This window comes from Herpailurus yagouaroundi, unplaced genomic scaffold, assembly GCF_014898765.1.
Source record: "Herpailurus yagouaroundi ecotype Mexico unplaced genomic scaffold, PumYag 200, whole genome shotgun sequence".
Taxonomy (NCBI): domain Eukaryota; kingdom Metazoa; phylum Chordata; class Mammalia; order Carnivora; family Felidae; genus Herpailurus; species Herpailurus yagouaroundi.
In genome coordinates, this window is record NW_024412431.1 from 3,491,650 (window position 1) to 3,505,512 (window position 13,863).

At 54.6% G+C, this 13,863-nt stretch overlaps 1 protein-coding gene across 3 annotated transcripts; it reads right to left on the minus strand.

The window, feature by feature from the left end:
- Positions 1–2,927: 2,927 nt before the first annotated feature.
- Positions 2,928–13,473, minus strand: RAB3D (RAB3D, member RAS oncogene family). Of its 3 annotated transcripts, none has more exons than XM_040449939.1 (6): positions 13,363–13,473; positions 11,676–11,942; positions 10,908–11,026; positions 10,695–10,819; positions 5,518–5,595; positions 2,928–3,241 (listed from the first exon to the last, which is right to left on the minus strand). In XM_040449939.1, exons 2-6 carry the CDS (start codon positions 11,901–11,903, stop codon positions 2,970–2,972), a joined length of 822 nt encoding a protein of 273 aa, XP_040305873.1. In that variant the 5' UTR covers positions 11,904–11,942; positions 13,363–13,473; the 3' UTR covers positions 2,928–2,969. The 3 variants fall into 3 exon arrangements, with proteins under 3 accessions (XP_040305873.1, XP_040305872.1, XP_040305874.1); XM_040449938.1 differs by having other exon boundaries at positions 13,311–13,465; XM_040449940.1 differs by lacking the exon at positions 2,928–3,241 and having other exon boundaries at positions 3,490–5,595; positions 13,311–13,464.
- Between the last annotated feature and the right edge of the window lie 390 nt (positions 13,474–13,863).

Here is a 13,863-nt window from a genome sequence, read left to right on the forward strand (position 1 = left end):
TTCCTCCTCGCCTCCAGTCCCACCAACCTTCGATTTGTGGCAGAAAGAGCAGGGGGGCGCCTGGGTGACGCAGTCGGTTAAGCGTCCGACTTCAGCCAGGTCACGATCTCGCGGTCCGTGAGTTTGAGCCCCGCGTCAGGCTCTGGGCTGATGGCTCAGAGCCTGGAGCCTGTTTCCGATTCTGTGTCTCCCTCTCTCTCTGCCCCTCCCCTGTTCATGCTCTGTCTCTCTCTGTCCCAAAAATAAATAAACGTTGAAAAAAAAAAAAGTTTTAAGAAAGAGCAGGGAATACTGGGGAATGCCACGCCTTCTGGATTGACTCCTCAGTGCTGTTGTGGTCCCTTTATCTTCTTCCTCCCTCCCCCATATTTCCTGTAAGTCACTTGTTGCCAGCCCTGGCTGTCCCTTAGAACCTCCTGGAAGCTTTCACAAAATACCCAAGCCTGCACCCCCTGTCCAAACCTTCTGGTTTGATTGGATTGGGCGGGGGCCTGGGACGCTGATTGGATTGGATTGGATGGGGCTGGGGACTCTTACATTTACCAGACGATTCTGAGGGGGTGGCCACGGTCATTGCGGAGAATCAATAAGCGAAGGGCTGCATCCAATGACCTCCGCCACCTGGACCAGTTCTGTCGCTGGGGATTCCAAAATGGCGGTTTCTCGCATCTCTCCATCCTTCCTTTGGGGGGATTTGGAGAAAGATAAAATGAGCACGTGTGGTATTTGTTATTGCTGCAATCACTTCTCACTTCAGGAAAGGAGGCTCCAGCTTTCCTCTGGAGCCAGCCCACCTCTCCGATTTCCATCCCTAAGCCTGTCGGGCAAGTGGTCTCAGTCAGCCAATCAGAATGTTCCAGCTTTCTGTCCCGTGTTCTGGTTCAGGCAAGGGACCCACGCTGGTCAAGGATGCTCGGCTTGGGGACTTTGGACACGGTGCCCAGCTCCCATGAAGCTCACCTCGCCTCGTGGGGGCAAGGCTGCAGAGCAAAGGCACTGGGAGCGGCCGAGAATCCTGGGACGGTGTGCAAGTCCCTGGACCCAGCTCACTCTTGAGCCCTGCAGTTCATACATTCACTCAACAAACATCTGTGGCGTGCTTGCTGTTAAGTCACAAATGAACCGTTTGTACTCACAACACTTCCGGCACCGCGTGTGTGTGTGTGTGTGTGTGTGTGTGTGCGCACACCAACTGGGTGTCCTAGAGTTCAATTCCGACACTACCCGAGTTTGAGGCAGATACCAAAAATCAGTCCCACGAGACTGCCCCCACTTCAGACACTGGTTACAAGTATTGGGTTCCCAGGTGACCTATACTGTCTGACTTGGCCCCCAACCCCAGGCAGAGGGTTCCGACGATCCCCCTTCCCTTCAGGCTTCACAATTAGAATGACTCACAGAACTCAAGTAAGTTTGTCAGTTACTATTGTTAATTAGGCGGTTTAAAAAAATTTTTTTAATGTTTTCTTTATGTTTGAGAGAGAGAGAGAGAGAGTGCGAGCAGGGGAGGGGCAGAGAGAGAGAGGGAGACACAGAATCCGAAGCAGGCTCCGGGCTCTGAGCTGTCAGCACAGAGCCCGACGACACGGAGCTCCAACTCACAACCCTGAGGGATCAAGACCCGAGCTGCGATCAAGAGTCAGAAGCTTAATGGACTGAGCCACCCAGGTGTCCCAAATGATGAAAGGGTATAAATCAGGAACAGCCTAATGGAAAAGACGCACCGGGCAAGGTATGGAGAAGGGGCGCGGGGCCTCTGTGTCCTCTCCAGGGGCGCCCCCCACCTCCCTAGCCCCTTAATTGGCCATTGGGGATGAACTCGATCTCCAGCTCGGGCCTGTCTCCCCTCCCCGGAGGTCAGGGTCTGGGCTCAGAGTTCCCACCCTCTGTCTTGGCTTGTTCTTTCTGGAGACCAGCCTCCATCCCGAAGTATACAAAACACACTCTTATCACTCCAGAGGTCCCAAGGGCTTTAGGAGCTGTGTGCCAGGAACCCCAGGACAAAGATCTAATATTTCTTTTTTATTCTGTCAAACAGGAAATGAGCTGGGGGTGGTGGCGAAAAATTTTTAAAAATCCCTGCATTTGAGGAACTGTCATTGTATTGAAAGAGGCGCTTGTTTACGTTAAATAAGTAAATTGTATAGCAGTTTCCATTCTACGGGCTATGTGGAGAGGGACACAGGGAAACGGACATTAGAAATGCTGCAGAGACCCTCTCTCTCTGCCCCTCCCCCGCTAGCACTCTGTCTCTCAAAAATAAGTAAACATTCAAAAAAATTTTTTGAAAAAATGCTGCAGAGAGGTTACAGCACTAAACATGGGGAGGGAGGGAAGAGGGAAAGGGGGTCAATGAGAAGGTGAGATTTGCACAAAGAGGGCTTGAGTGAGAGGAGCCATTTGACTTCAGGCAGGGGGCAAAGCCAGTGCAAAGGCCCTGGGGCAGGGGCCTGGTGTGTTCAAACAGCAGCAAGGCCAATGTGACTGCAGCATTGCAAATGTGGGGGGGGGGGCAGGTGGGAAGAGCTGAGGGAAGGGAAGTGACAGGTCAGATCATGCAGGACCTTGTGAGCCGCAAGGAAGACTTAGGCATTTACTCCGAGTGGGAGCCATGGAGGGTTCTGAGGAGAGGAGCAATCTGCCTGGACCCGGGTATTCACGGGCTCCCTCTGGCTGCAGCAGGGAGGACAGATGTCTTACCTCGCCCGCCCCCCCCCCCGCCCCTCCCCACCACACAGCAAACTTTCCAGGGCCCAGGTGGTGGGCAGGGACCTTGGCTCGAGGCAGCCCCAGACCCGAGCCTCCCTAGCCTGATTCAGGTTCTGCCGCAGAACGCACGGCCCTCGACCAAGCATCTACTTGGCTGATTCAACCCCTCTCTTCCTGGAAACCACGGTTCACTAATGGAAATACATAGAACAAGGGCATCTGGGCGTAACGGCTTTATTTTCTCTTGTGGATAAAAGTGCTCATCTTGCCGAGTGGAATCGCTTACACAGGAGAACCACATCCAGTAATACAAATGACCGAGCCGAGAGCTCCCTCCGTAGTGTTTCCGGATGGAGGCGAGAAGCCGGTTCGTGGCCTCTCCCGACTCCACTCTCCCCGGAGAAGCGGCTTTCCCGCAGCTTTTGGCTTCGTTTTGGTTTGTAAAGCTCAACAAATCTCCGTCCCCCTGCCCGTGATCTTCGAGGACATTGGTTGCGGTTCCCCAGAGACCATCGTGAGTTAAGCCTCCCACCTAAAATTATAAAATAACCACTTGCATTATTTTTAGAAGAAACAAGCCAAAAAAGAAAAAAAAAATCCCTCTCCTACATAAACCTAGTCTTGAGAAAACCCAGAGGCAGCTCGCTGTCTCAGGGCTACTCAAAGCTGAACTGTTCAAAAATCTTGTATAAACACAAGGCTTAGCCCACGTCAGGTACGAGACACAGGTTGGTCCGTCCCTTTAAATAATAGCAGCCTGGTCCACTGTTTTGTTTTTTTTTTGTTTTGTTTTCTGGCAGCAGCCTGAGAAAATGGGCTGGCCGACAGACTCTTGATAGACCATGATGCATCTTAACAGGCTTTTTCCAAGCTGCCTTAATTTCTCTTTTACGCTAGAGCAACTAACATTTTTGACTCCTGCCCCGAACGTTCCCCAAACTCGCTGTGCGTGTTTCCAGAAACTTGTCCGTCTCACCCCTGTTGTCTGATGTGTTGGCTTACAAAGCTACCCTCGCTTTGAAAGCTCTTAAGGGCAGCCCTCGGCAAGGGGATGAACGGGGCCCTCTAGAAAGAAATGCAGTCCACAGCTTCTACAAAGGGAAGAGCGAAGTTGAACTTCCAGCAGGAGGAGGCTGAGATCTTTAAGGCTCCAGGAAGTCATTTTGGTGTCAGGGGCTGGGAGTGGAATACGAACCATCTGTTCAGGCCATCCTCACAGGGCCTGTCAAGTTATGGGAGGTTAGTTGGTGTGCCGGGGCCCAAACAGGTGCCATGCCACCGGAGTTCGGACTTCGGGGGGTAGGAGGGACACTGAGTTGGGGTGGGGGATGGAGGTCAAGATGTAGATCCTCAAACTGCACATAACCTCCCAGCAGGAGCCTCCCTGCCGGCTGGGGACCCCAGTCAACCGGGGAGACCGATTTCCTGATTTCCAGCCCGCCCCCATCAGCCTGCCCCTCCCGAGCCGTATCTGCGAATCCCATGTGGCAGTAACCATCGCACAACGCTGCCTTCTTGCCTCTTCTGCCCAACCCTAAAGCCTCCCTTACAGGGACGCCTCCATTTGTAGGAAGCATCACATCACTGGGCCCCAGCACTGATGTGACTCAGGAAACGGACTCTGGGTCCTCAAGGGTCCTCGATGGGGAAGAGCCCAAGTCCTTCCGTCGGCAAGCCACCAGCAAGAGCAGGCTATAGGAACATTGCTCAATTTCCTTTTCTAGCAGGATGTAGGATGTGGAAAGACCTTGCTTAAAACATCGCCAGGCAAACGGGGTCTGGGAGAGGCAGGTATGGGCAGGAGGGCCGGGGCTCCTGGCTCTGAGGCTGACTCCTGGCAAAAAGTCCCAGGCAGGAACACCCAGGGTTGGGCCATTCTCTGCCCAGCCTGCTGCGGCCCATAATTCTAGAATTCAATCCAGGGATCAGAGATCTAGCGAATAGAGTAAAACAGTGGCAGGGTTGTGGGTGATGTGGAATACTGGGGAAGCTCAGAAGGCACTTCTGGGGTCCCTGAAGCCGGCGGGGGGCGGGGGGTGCTGGGGGGTGGGGCTCTGACTTCCTGTCCCTTTACAATGGGAAAACCTGCTTTAATACTGTGTTCACAGGCAGCCGATCTGCAGGCCAGAAGGGAAGGGTCTGTGCGGGCCAGAATCACCTCCCCGCCTTGGAAGCTTGAGGTCTGAGGAGGTTCACGGGCAGGCCTGGGACCACCCCGGGGGACCCTGAGAAAGGAGTCGCCTTCCACATCTCCGAGGGTGAACTCTGAGGACTCACACCGCAGGAGGGAGAAGACGAACGAACCAGCTTGGGAATTCCAGGCAACGCCCAACACAGAATGGCCGAGAACAACAGTTCTAACCCAGAAGGCACTGTGGATGCCCCTCCTCCAGACGGGGTGGGACAGGCCGCCCTTGCTCCCTCCATTAAAATGGCTGAAAAGCAGCAGGCTCGCGCACGTCAACATCCCCAGACCCCGCCGGCCGTGCAGAGTCCCCAGGGTCTGGAGCTCATGATAAGGCTGCTTTGGGCAAGTTGGCGGCCATGGCGAGAAGATGAGCCATGCGGGAGTCGGGGCGGCTGACAGCTGGGGGGAGGGAAGGGGGTGCCCTGAGCTTAGCAACAGCCCTTGTGGCTCATGCCTCAGTCACAGTCCCTGCCGAGGCAGGAAGGGGTGGACAGGGGTTGGGGACCATCTCTAGCAGCTGCAACCGCTGGGCTCGGGGGGTGGGGTGTCCCCCAAGGCCGGGCCTTTCCCATTGCTGCCCGGGCCGGAGCCGGGTTCTAGGGACTCATTCATCTTCTCACAGATGATGTCCACCAGGCGCTCGAAGACCTGCTTCACGTTGATGTTCTCTTTGGCACTGGCCTCGAAGAACTCGAAACCTGGATGGACACAGGGTGGGAACACCAGTAAGCCCGGGCTGTGGCATCACCCAAACATGGCTTCCAAGCCCAGGTCTGCCCTTCGTGCAGCCGTGGGACCTTGGCTGAGCACCTCGATCTCTCGAAACCTCAGTTTGCTCATCGGTAGGATGGGAACAACGCTGATGCTGATAAGACCTGTGGCGGCAGCCCCCCGTGGGGACTATTCTAAGAATCTCCTTGTCACAGAGCAGTGGCCGCAGGTGACGTTCTGGTGCCCAGCAGGCACGTAAGGAATGGCAGGTTTCCCAGGGGTGTACGTGATGCATACCGTTCTTGACCCACGGAATGGGCTAAAGATGGTAATAAGGATAATACTAAATAACAACAACAACAACAATAATAATAATAAGCGGTGCTGACGTCACCTTACTATGGCAAGCGCTTTTCTCAGCATTTTCTGCAAACTGACTCATTTCATGATGCTCTGAGGTTCGTGCTATCAGAGTCCGTTTTACAAATGAGGAAACCAAGGCACAGAGAGGAAAAGCCACTCATCCAAAGGTATCACACGGCAGAGCTGGGATTCACACCCAGGCCGCCTGGCTTAAGTGACGATAGTTAATAAACACGAAATACATATTTTGGATCTAAATAAATAAATGATGATAAATATCCCTACGGTCCCACCTTGGGCCTCAGGAGGGAAGACACGCTGGTTGAGTCCTTCTGGGGAGGAGGACACGAGGGTCCTTTATATATGTTTTTTTAACATTTATTCATTTTAGAGGAACGGAGACACAGAGCATGAGTGGGCGAGGGGCAGAGAGAGAGGGAGACACAGAGCCCGACGCGGGGCTTGAATCCATGAACCGTGAGATCATGACCTGAGCTGAAGTCAGATGCTTAAGCGACTGAGCCACCGGGCCCCCCAGGATTTTTTTTTTAGGATTTTATTTTTAAAGTAATCTCGACACCTAACGTGGGTTCAAACTCACAAGTCTAAGATCAAGAGTCATATGCTCTACCAACTGAGCCAGCCAAGTGTCCCTGAATATATTCTTAGCATCAGAGTGACCAGCATACCTGTCTCTCATTTTAAAAAAGCTTGTCCTGGGGCACCTGGGTGGCTCAGTCGGTTAAGCATCCGACTTTTGATTTTTGGCTCAGGTCATGATCTCACGGTTCGGGGGTTTGAGCCCCATGTCGGGCTCTGTGCTGACGGTGTGGAGCCTGCTTGGGATCCTCTCTCTCCTTCTCTCTCTGCCCCTCCCCTGTTCCCTCTCTCTTTCTCTCAAAATAAATAAATAAACTTGAAAAACAAAAAACAAAACAAAACGAAACTTGTCCTCCCAAACGTGGAAAGTAGTAAATATACTTTGGGGACTTGCCTGTCGTCCCTCGGCTACAAAAAGCAGGCTGTCAACCTAAAAATAAGGGCGTACACGTACATGACAAGGCTTCCCGCACCCCGGAAGGCTGGCTCAGGCTCTGCCTAGGGGTCCCCGATATGTCCGCACCCACCACACCTGCCAAGTTGGGCCAGGGATTCAAACACCCACCATACTATGCACACAGCACCGGGCAGACAGGCCTCTCTCCCAGCACCTGTCATGACGCACTATAAAAATGTAATTGTAATTAAGTAATTACGTGTGTAATTACCCATTTACTATCCGTCTCCACTACTGGAATGCCAGCTCCAAGGTGGCAGGATTTCTGTCTGCCTCGTCTGGTGCCTGGCCCAGAGCAGGTGCTCAGAAACGACTTGCTGAATGAATGAATGAATGAATGGACGAACGAACGGATGACAGAGGCAGGGCATGAACTCAGATCTCTTACTCCAAGCCTCGTGATCATAAGTGTCACTCCACTGTCCTCCTAAGCAAGACTGGCATTTCCTTATCTGCGTGCAGCTCTGTCTCCAACAATCTTAGTTTTTTTTTTTAATACTTTTTTTTGCTGATTATAAATATTCAGTGGAGAAATCCACTGAAGAAGTTAGAAACTCCTGAAAACTACCAAGACAGAAAAGCAACCTGTGATTTTATCATTGAGAAACACTTACTATTGGTGTCTTGATATTTAGCTTTCCGCTATATATTTTTTTAACATAAATACACAATCATTGGGGTTGGGTCTGCAGGGGGTATGTGTGCGCGTGTGTGCGTGCTTGCGCGTGTGGTTTTTTTTATTTTTTTAAGTTTCGAGAGAGAGAGTGCAAGCAGGCGAGGGGCAGGGAGAAGAGAGAGGGAGAGAATCCCAAGCAGGGTCCGCGCTGTCAGCACAGAGCCCGACGCAGGGCTTGAACTCACGAACCGTGAGATCTTGACCTGAAGCGCAATCAAGAGTCGGACGCTTAACCGCTGAGCCATCCAGGTACCCCCATGTGTGTATTCTTTTCCCTACAAAACTGGGGTCAAATTCTGCCTCCTGCTCTGTATGTCAATATTTGAAACTTAATGCCAGGTCAGACACCCCCCGCCCCCCCCCCCACTAGATGTTCTCTGCAAGGTGTGGGCAACATCCCCAAGTGTTCCAGCCCATGGCTGGGTCATAGCTGATTTTTCCCGGTTCCGGGCAAATTGGGGATCTAGTCCCCAGCAGCAAAAGCTGACTCCCCAGCATACCTGCAATTGAGAGCCAAAGCCAGAGCTCCCAGAAAACACAGGGAACAAAGGAGCAGGTTAAATGACACCGCGAGGGAGCAAAGAGGCAAATCTCAAATGGGAAATATTCCATAGAACAAAGACCCAGTTTGTCCAACAAACAGATGGTAAGAAGAAGAAAAAAAAAGAGAGAGAGAGAGAGGGGCGCCCAGGTGGCTCAGTTGGTTAAGCATCTGACTTCGCCTCAGGTCATGATCTCACGGTTTGTGGGTTTGAGCCCCACATCGAGCTCTGTGCTGACAGTTCAGAGTCTGGAGCCTGCTTCGGATTCTGTCTCTCTGCCCCTCCCCCGCTTGTACTCTGTTTCTCTGTGTCTCTCAAAAATAAAAAAACATTAAAAAAAATTTAAAAATGACAGAGCTATAATTAAAAAGAGAGAGAGAGAGAAAACCATTCTAGTCCGGGGTCCCTGACCTTTCTCTGTAAAGGGCCAGGTAGTAACTACTTTAGGATTTGCAGGTTGTTATATGGTGCCTAGAGTTTTTTGTACAAAGCATCAATAATAGTTCACAATCACGCTAGCTGAGATTCCGATACATTCTACGTGTGTGCCCAGCTGTGATACCTGCTTCATAGGTCGTAACTCATTTCACCCCCGCGACAACTTGACGCGGTGAGGCTGTTACTAAATCCACTTCACACAAGAGGGAGTGCGGGCCCAGAGGGCTGAAGTCACCAACACAAGAGCACAAACCGATCGAGAAATAATACGAGTTAACGTTCAAACGGGGCCAGTGTTGGCTTATTTCATCTTTCTAACAGCGCTAGGAAGTAGGCACAGTTTTCACTCTGTTTCCCAGATGGAGAAATGGAAGCACAGAGAGGGGAGGCGATGTGTCCAAGGTCACACAGCTAGTGGGTTGCATAATGGGATTCTAGCTCCTGAGTCTGGGTCCTTAACCCACCTTCCCCTACAGTGGTCACACCATCTCCTGCAACGGGAGTGCTAGGCAGGGCTTAGGATACTAGAATACTCCAGGCCAGATTCCCTTTGAGCTTAAATTTCCATTTACCTGATTCAAAAAGGTAGGCTGATAAAGCCCTCCTTCCATCCTAGTACCCTGGCCCCCAGTTCTCGGACACACACAGATCATTGCTGTGACTAGATCCTTTGTATCCTCCCGGAGTTTCTTCAGGCAAACATAAATATATATTCTTATTCTTACCCTTTTTATACACTGATGCAGGGGTCAGAAAACTTTAAGTCACAGGCAAGATCTGGCCCATTGCCTATTTTTATAAACAAAGTTTCGATGACAGTCACACTCACTCATTCAGTTATTTTCTGTGGTAGCTTTCAAACAGAGCTGAGGGGCGACAGAGACCCTAAGGCTGAAAATATTTCCTATCTGGCCCTTTAAGAAAAGATTGGCTGATGGGGCACCTGGGTGGCTCAGGTGTCCAAGTCTAGATTTCGGCTCAGGTCATGATCTCTCAGGGTTGTGAGTCTAAGCCCTGTGCTGGGCTCCACGCTGGGCTTGAAGCCTACGTAAGGGGCGCCTGGGTGCCTCAGTCAGTTAAAGCATCAGACTCCGGCTCAGGTCACGATCTCACAGTTCGTGAGTTAGAGCCCTGGGTCGGGCTCTATGCTGACCGCTCAGAGTCTGGAGCCTGCTTGGGATTTTGTGTCTCCCTATCTCTCTCTCTCTCTCTCTGCCCCTCCCCTGCTCACGCTCTGTCTCCCTCTCTCTCTCAGAAATAAATAAAACATAAAAAAAATTAAAAACAGGGGCACCTGGGTGGCTCAGTCAGTTAAGCATCTGACTTCAGCTCTGGTCATGATCTCGCGGTTCGGGAGTTCAAGCCCCGTGATGGGCTCTGAGCTGGCAGCTTGGAGCCTGGAGCCTGCTTCGGATTCTGTGTCTCCCTCTCTCTCTGCCCCTCCCCTGCTCACACTCTGTCTCTCTCTCTCTCTCTTTCAAGAATAAATAAAATGTAAAACATAGATAAGTAAAGTTAAAAAATGACAACAACACTTGCTGAGCCGCTTGGAAGCAGCCAAGCCCATTTTTCCACAGGAAGCATATAGCCCAGAGATCTTGCCAGAGCAGAGCATAAGGAAAGTGCTCGCCCTTTTTCACAGCTGTGTAGTATTCCACAACGTGACTATACTTTATGTTTGGCTGCTTCCCCCACCGTGAGACATTTAAGAGGTTACCGAGGTTCCCCTCCTGCCAACAGCGCTGTGACTCGATATCCTTGCCACTTCCCACATGCATGGGATGTTTGTAGGATACATTTCCAGGAGTGTTTTGCAGCAGGGAGGTAGGGAATACCTGTAACTGAATTCTCTGAAATCAAATGCGGAAGGTGCCGCACATAGGGGTATTTTTCCTAGCAGATCCTCAAAGGGCAAAGGGTTGCTGACTGCGGTTGGACCTGGAACCCAAGGGTGGGGACTGGGGTTTGGTCTGAGGGGTCCGGGGCCTGGGGCCCAGGCTGGGCACTAACCAAGGTCATCAGCGAGCCTCCGGCCGTCCTCAGTAGGCACAACACGCTCATCCTCCAGGTCGCACTTGTTCCCCACGAGGATGACCTGAGCGTTGTCCCAGGAGTAGGTCTTGATCTGAGTGGCCCTGTGGAGTGTGAGGGCCATTAGGCTAGAGACTGAGGGTCAGGGGGAGAGGGCGAAGGTCAGGGTGTCAGTGGTCAGCAAGCACTCACCAGTCCTGCACAGCGGTGAAGGACTCCTGGTTGGCAACATCATACATGAGCAGGAAGCCCATGGCACCGCGGTAGTAGGCTGTGGTGATCGTGCGGTAGCGCTCCTGGCCCGCCGTGTCCTAGGAACACAGCAGGGTCAGGCGGCTAGGTGCTACTCTGCTCCCCACCCCCCCCCCCCCGCAGGGTCCCAAGCGGGGCACCACCCCGTGCTCATAGCCCCGGTCTGCCGGAAGACGTGGCCCTGCCCCTGAGGAATTGCCAGTCTGAGGCGTCAGTGCCTCCCACAGACTTGTAAGCTCCCTCGACCTCGTCTCCAAGACCAACGTGGCGACCAGGGTCAGAGAGCGCCGTCTTGACGCAGACACCCCGGGGCTCAATACCGTGACAATCATCACCAGCAGCTTCGCTGGGAGGGAGAGCATCTCCGAAGAGCGCAGAGGCTCAGCGGGGGGACCCTGGGCTCGCCCCTGCGATGGTACCCAAACCTCTGCCCCGCTGGTCACCAGGACATCTAACCTGCCTTGGATGGGCACTGTCTGCCCCTCAGACCCCACAGGGCAGGGCCTACCCCCCTCATCTTGATGAATTCATCTCATAGATACAATCCCTCTCCTCTTCACCTCTACCCCAAGCCCCCTCCCCAACCCTGGACCCCTCCCCACAGCCCCACACCCTATCATGGACATTCTCGGAGGAACCCCAGGCCCTCCCGGCCCGCAGACAGACTCCTGTCCTTCGCCACAGACCCACAACAGCCGCCCGGCCCACCCAGATCTGCAGCTTGATCCTCTTGTCATGGCGATAGACCGTCTTGACCTTGAAGTCAATGCCCACGGTGCTGACGAAGGCAGGTGTGAAGGAGTCGTCCGCGTAGCGGAACAGGAAGGACGTCTTGCCCACGCTGCTGTTGCCGATAAGTAGCAGCTTAAACATGTAGTCGAAGTTCTGGTCTGCTGCATCCCGTGGGCCTGTGGGGGGGTCTCCGGCCGATGCCATCTTGGCAGAGAGCCTGCTGGGGGCGGAAGGGCTGTCGCCCTGCAGAACAATAAAACACCAGGAATGGCTGCGGTGTATACACCAGACCTGGATTCAAATCCTCCCTCTGCCACTTGGAGGCTAAGCGGCCTCCGACGCGTCACTTGCTGTCCGTGGGCCTCAGTGGCCTCGTCTGGAAAATGGGGACGTTTATCAAGTGCAAGGGCCCAGGTTGTAGGGGGCACATGGAGTGCCTCCTGTGGCCACTGAGGAACCAGACCCTGCAGAAGGCACAGGTGTGGACTTTGCCCCACAGTGAGCAGCTGGCTGGGCCCAGGTGTGAGATGGGGGGGGAGGGGGGGCCTGCCAGCTGGTGGATAGAGCCCCCCCCCCCCGCCCCGCTCCTGGGCCTGGGTGTTGACTTTGGCAGGGACACCTGCCGTGACACCCCCTCCAAAGCTGGGTTTAACCCCCTCCCTGACCTCCACGGGGAGGGGGGATTTCAGTGGACACAGTCCAGGCTTAAAGCCCAGATCTACCCCCAAATGGGTACTGCCACCTTCTGTTTGTCAAAGGGGTGGGCCCGTCTCCCTCCGGGCAGGGCTGACTCACCCGGGCCCCAGCCCCAGCCTGCAGAGGCTGCAGTGACAGTCCCCAACTCCAAGGAAGCCACACAGTAAGAACCCTACCACCACCCCTCCACCCCTGATCCTGCCTTTCCTGGCAACCTGTCCCCACAGCTGGGCTGCTTCAGCTGTGTCAGGGACCCTCCCTCAGCCCTCACTGCCTCCCTAGGCCTCAGTTTCCCCAGCTGTCTACGGCTACTCCCTGAGCTACACAAGGAGGCGATCCAGGAGGCCTGGTTGAAAGGAAGGCACCCGGGCGGAGGAACCCTTAGCAAAGCTATTTCTCAACTGCCTGTGGGGCTTTTTTCCATTTTAAAAGAGGACCGAACCTGTGCGCTTTCCTGCCCAGCCCTCGGGGCCCCACCCGGTGTTCCGGGAGAACGAGTTCGAGGAGGGGAAGACAAGTGGCAGGAAACCTTTCCCCATGCTGGGCAGGGCCGCCAGGCTGGGGCCTTTACCCCACCCCCCAGCCCCAGCCCACCTGTCAGCCTGTGCCACCTCTTCCTGACCATCTGCCCACCCTCGCTCACGCCTGGCACTAGATGGGGGTCCCCGGAGGGCCTGGCCTTGTCCCTCTGCTGGATTCGGGGCGCCCCCGCCGGTGCAGGGGGGCTCAGGAGCTTCCTCCCATCACCATATGGTCCCATCTCCGGTTCCCAGCTGGACTCTCCGCCCCGCCCGCGCCCCACCAGCGCTCCCCGGGGAGCCCAGCTGGGTGGGGGCGAGGGAAGAGGCGTTCCCCCTCCGCTCGCCTCTGTTCCCGGGGCCCCGGGCCCTCCCTCTAACCCCCGGCCCCCCAGACCTGCTGGGAAGCGGATGTACGGGGCAGGCTACGCTCCCTCCGAAGGGGTCACCTCGCGTGGCGGAGGCGCTCCCCGCGGGCGTTCGTCCTCCGAACTCGCTGCGGCCCGGCCCCCGCCCCGACGCCGACCCCTCAAGCCGCCGCCGCTGCCACCGCCGCCGCCCGCAGCCACCCGGATCCCGCGCCGGCTCCGCCCAGGCGGGGGAGGAGGGGCCGCTCCCCGGAGAGGGCGGGGCGGGGCCGAGTCCGGGGCGGGGCTTGTAAAAGCCGGGGCCGTGAGGCGGCGGGGAGGGGGTAGCAGAGGCTGGAAGCGGTCCTAGGTTTGGAGCAGTCTAGAGCGCTCCCGTCACCAATAAACTTCTCATTTTTCCTAACTATATGTAAAGCGCCTACTACGTGCACAGAAGTGAAGAGCGTGGATTCTGGAGTCGGCTTCGAATCCCCGCTCCATCAATGTCTAGTTCTGTTCCACTTTGGACGTGTTCCTTAACCCCGCGGGCCTGGTTCCCCAACCATCCAGGGGTCCATAACAAGAGTCCCTACCGCACAGCGC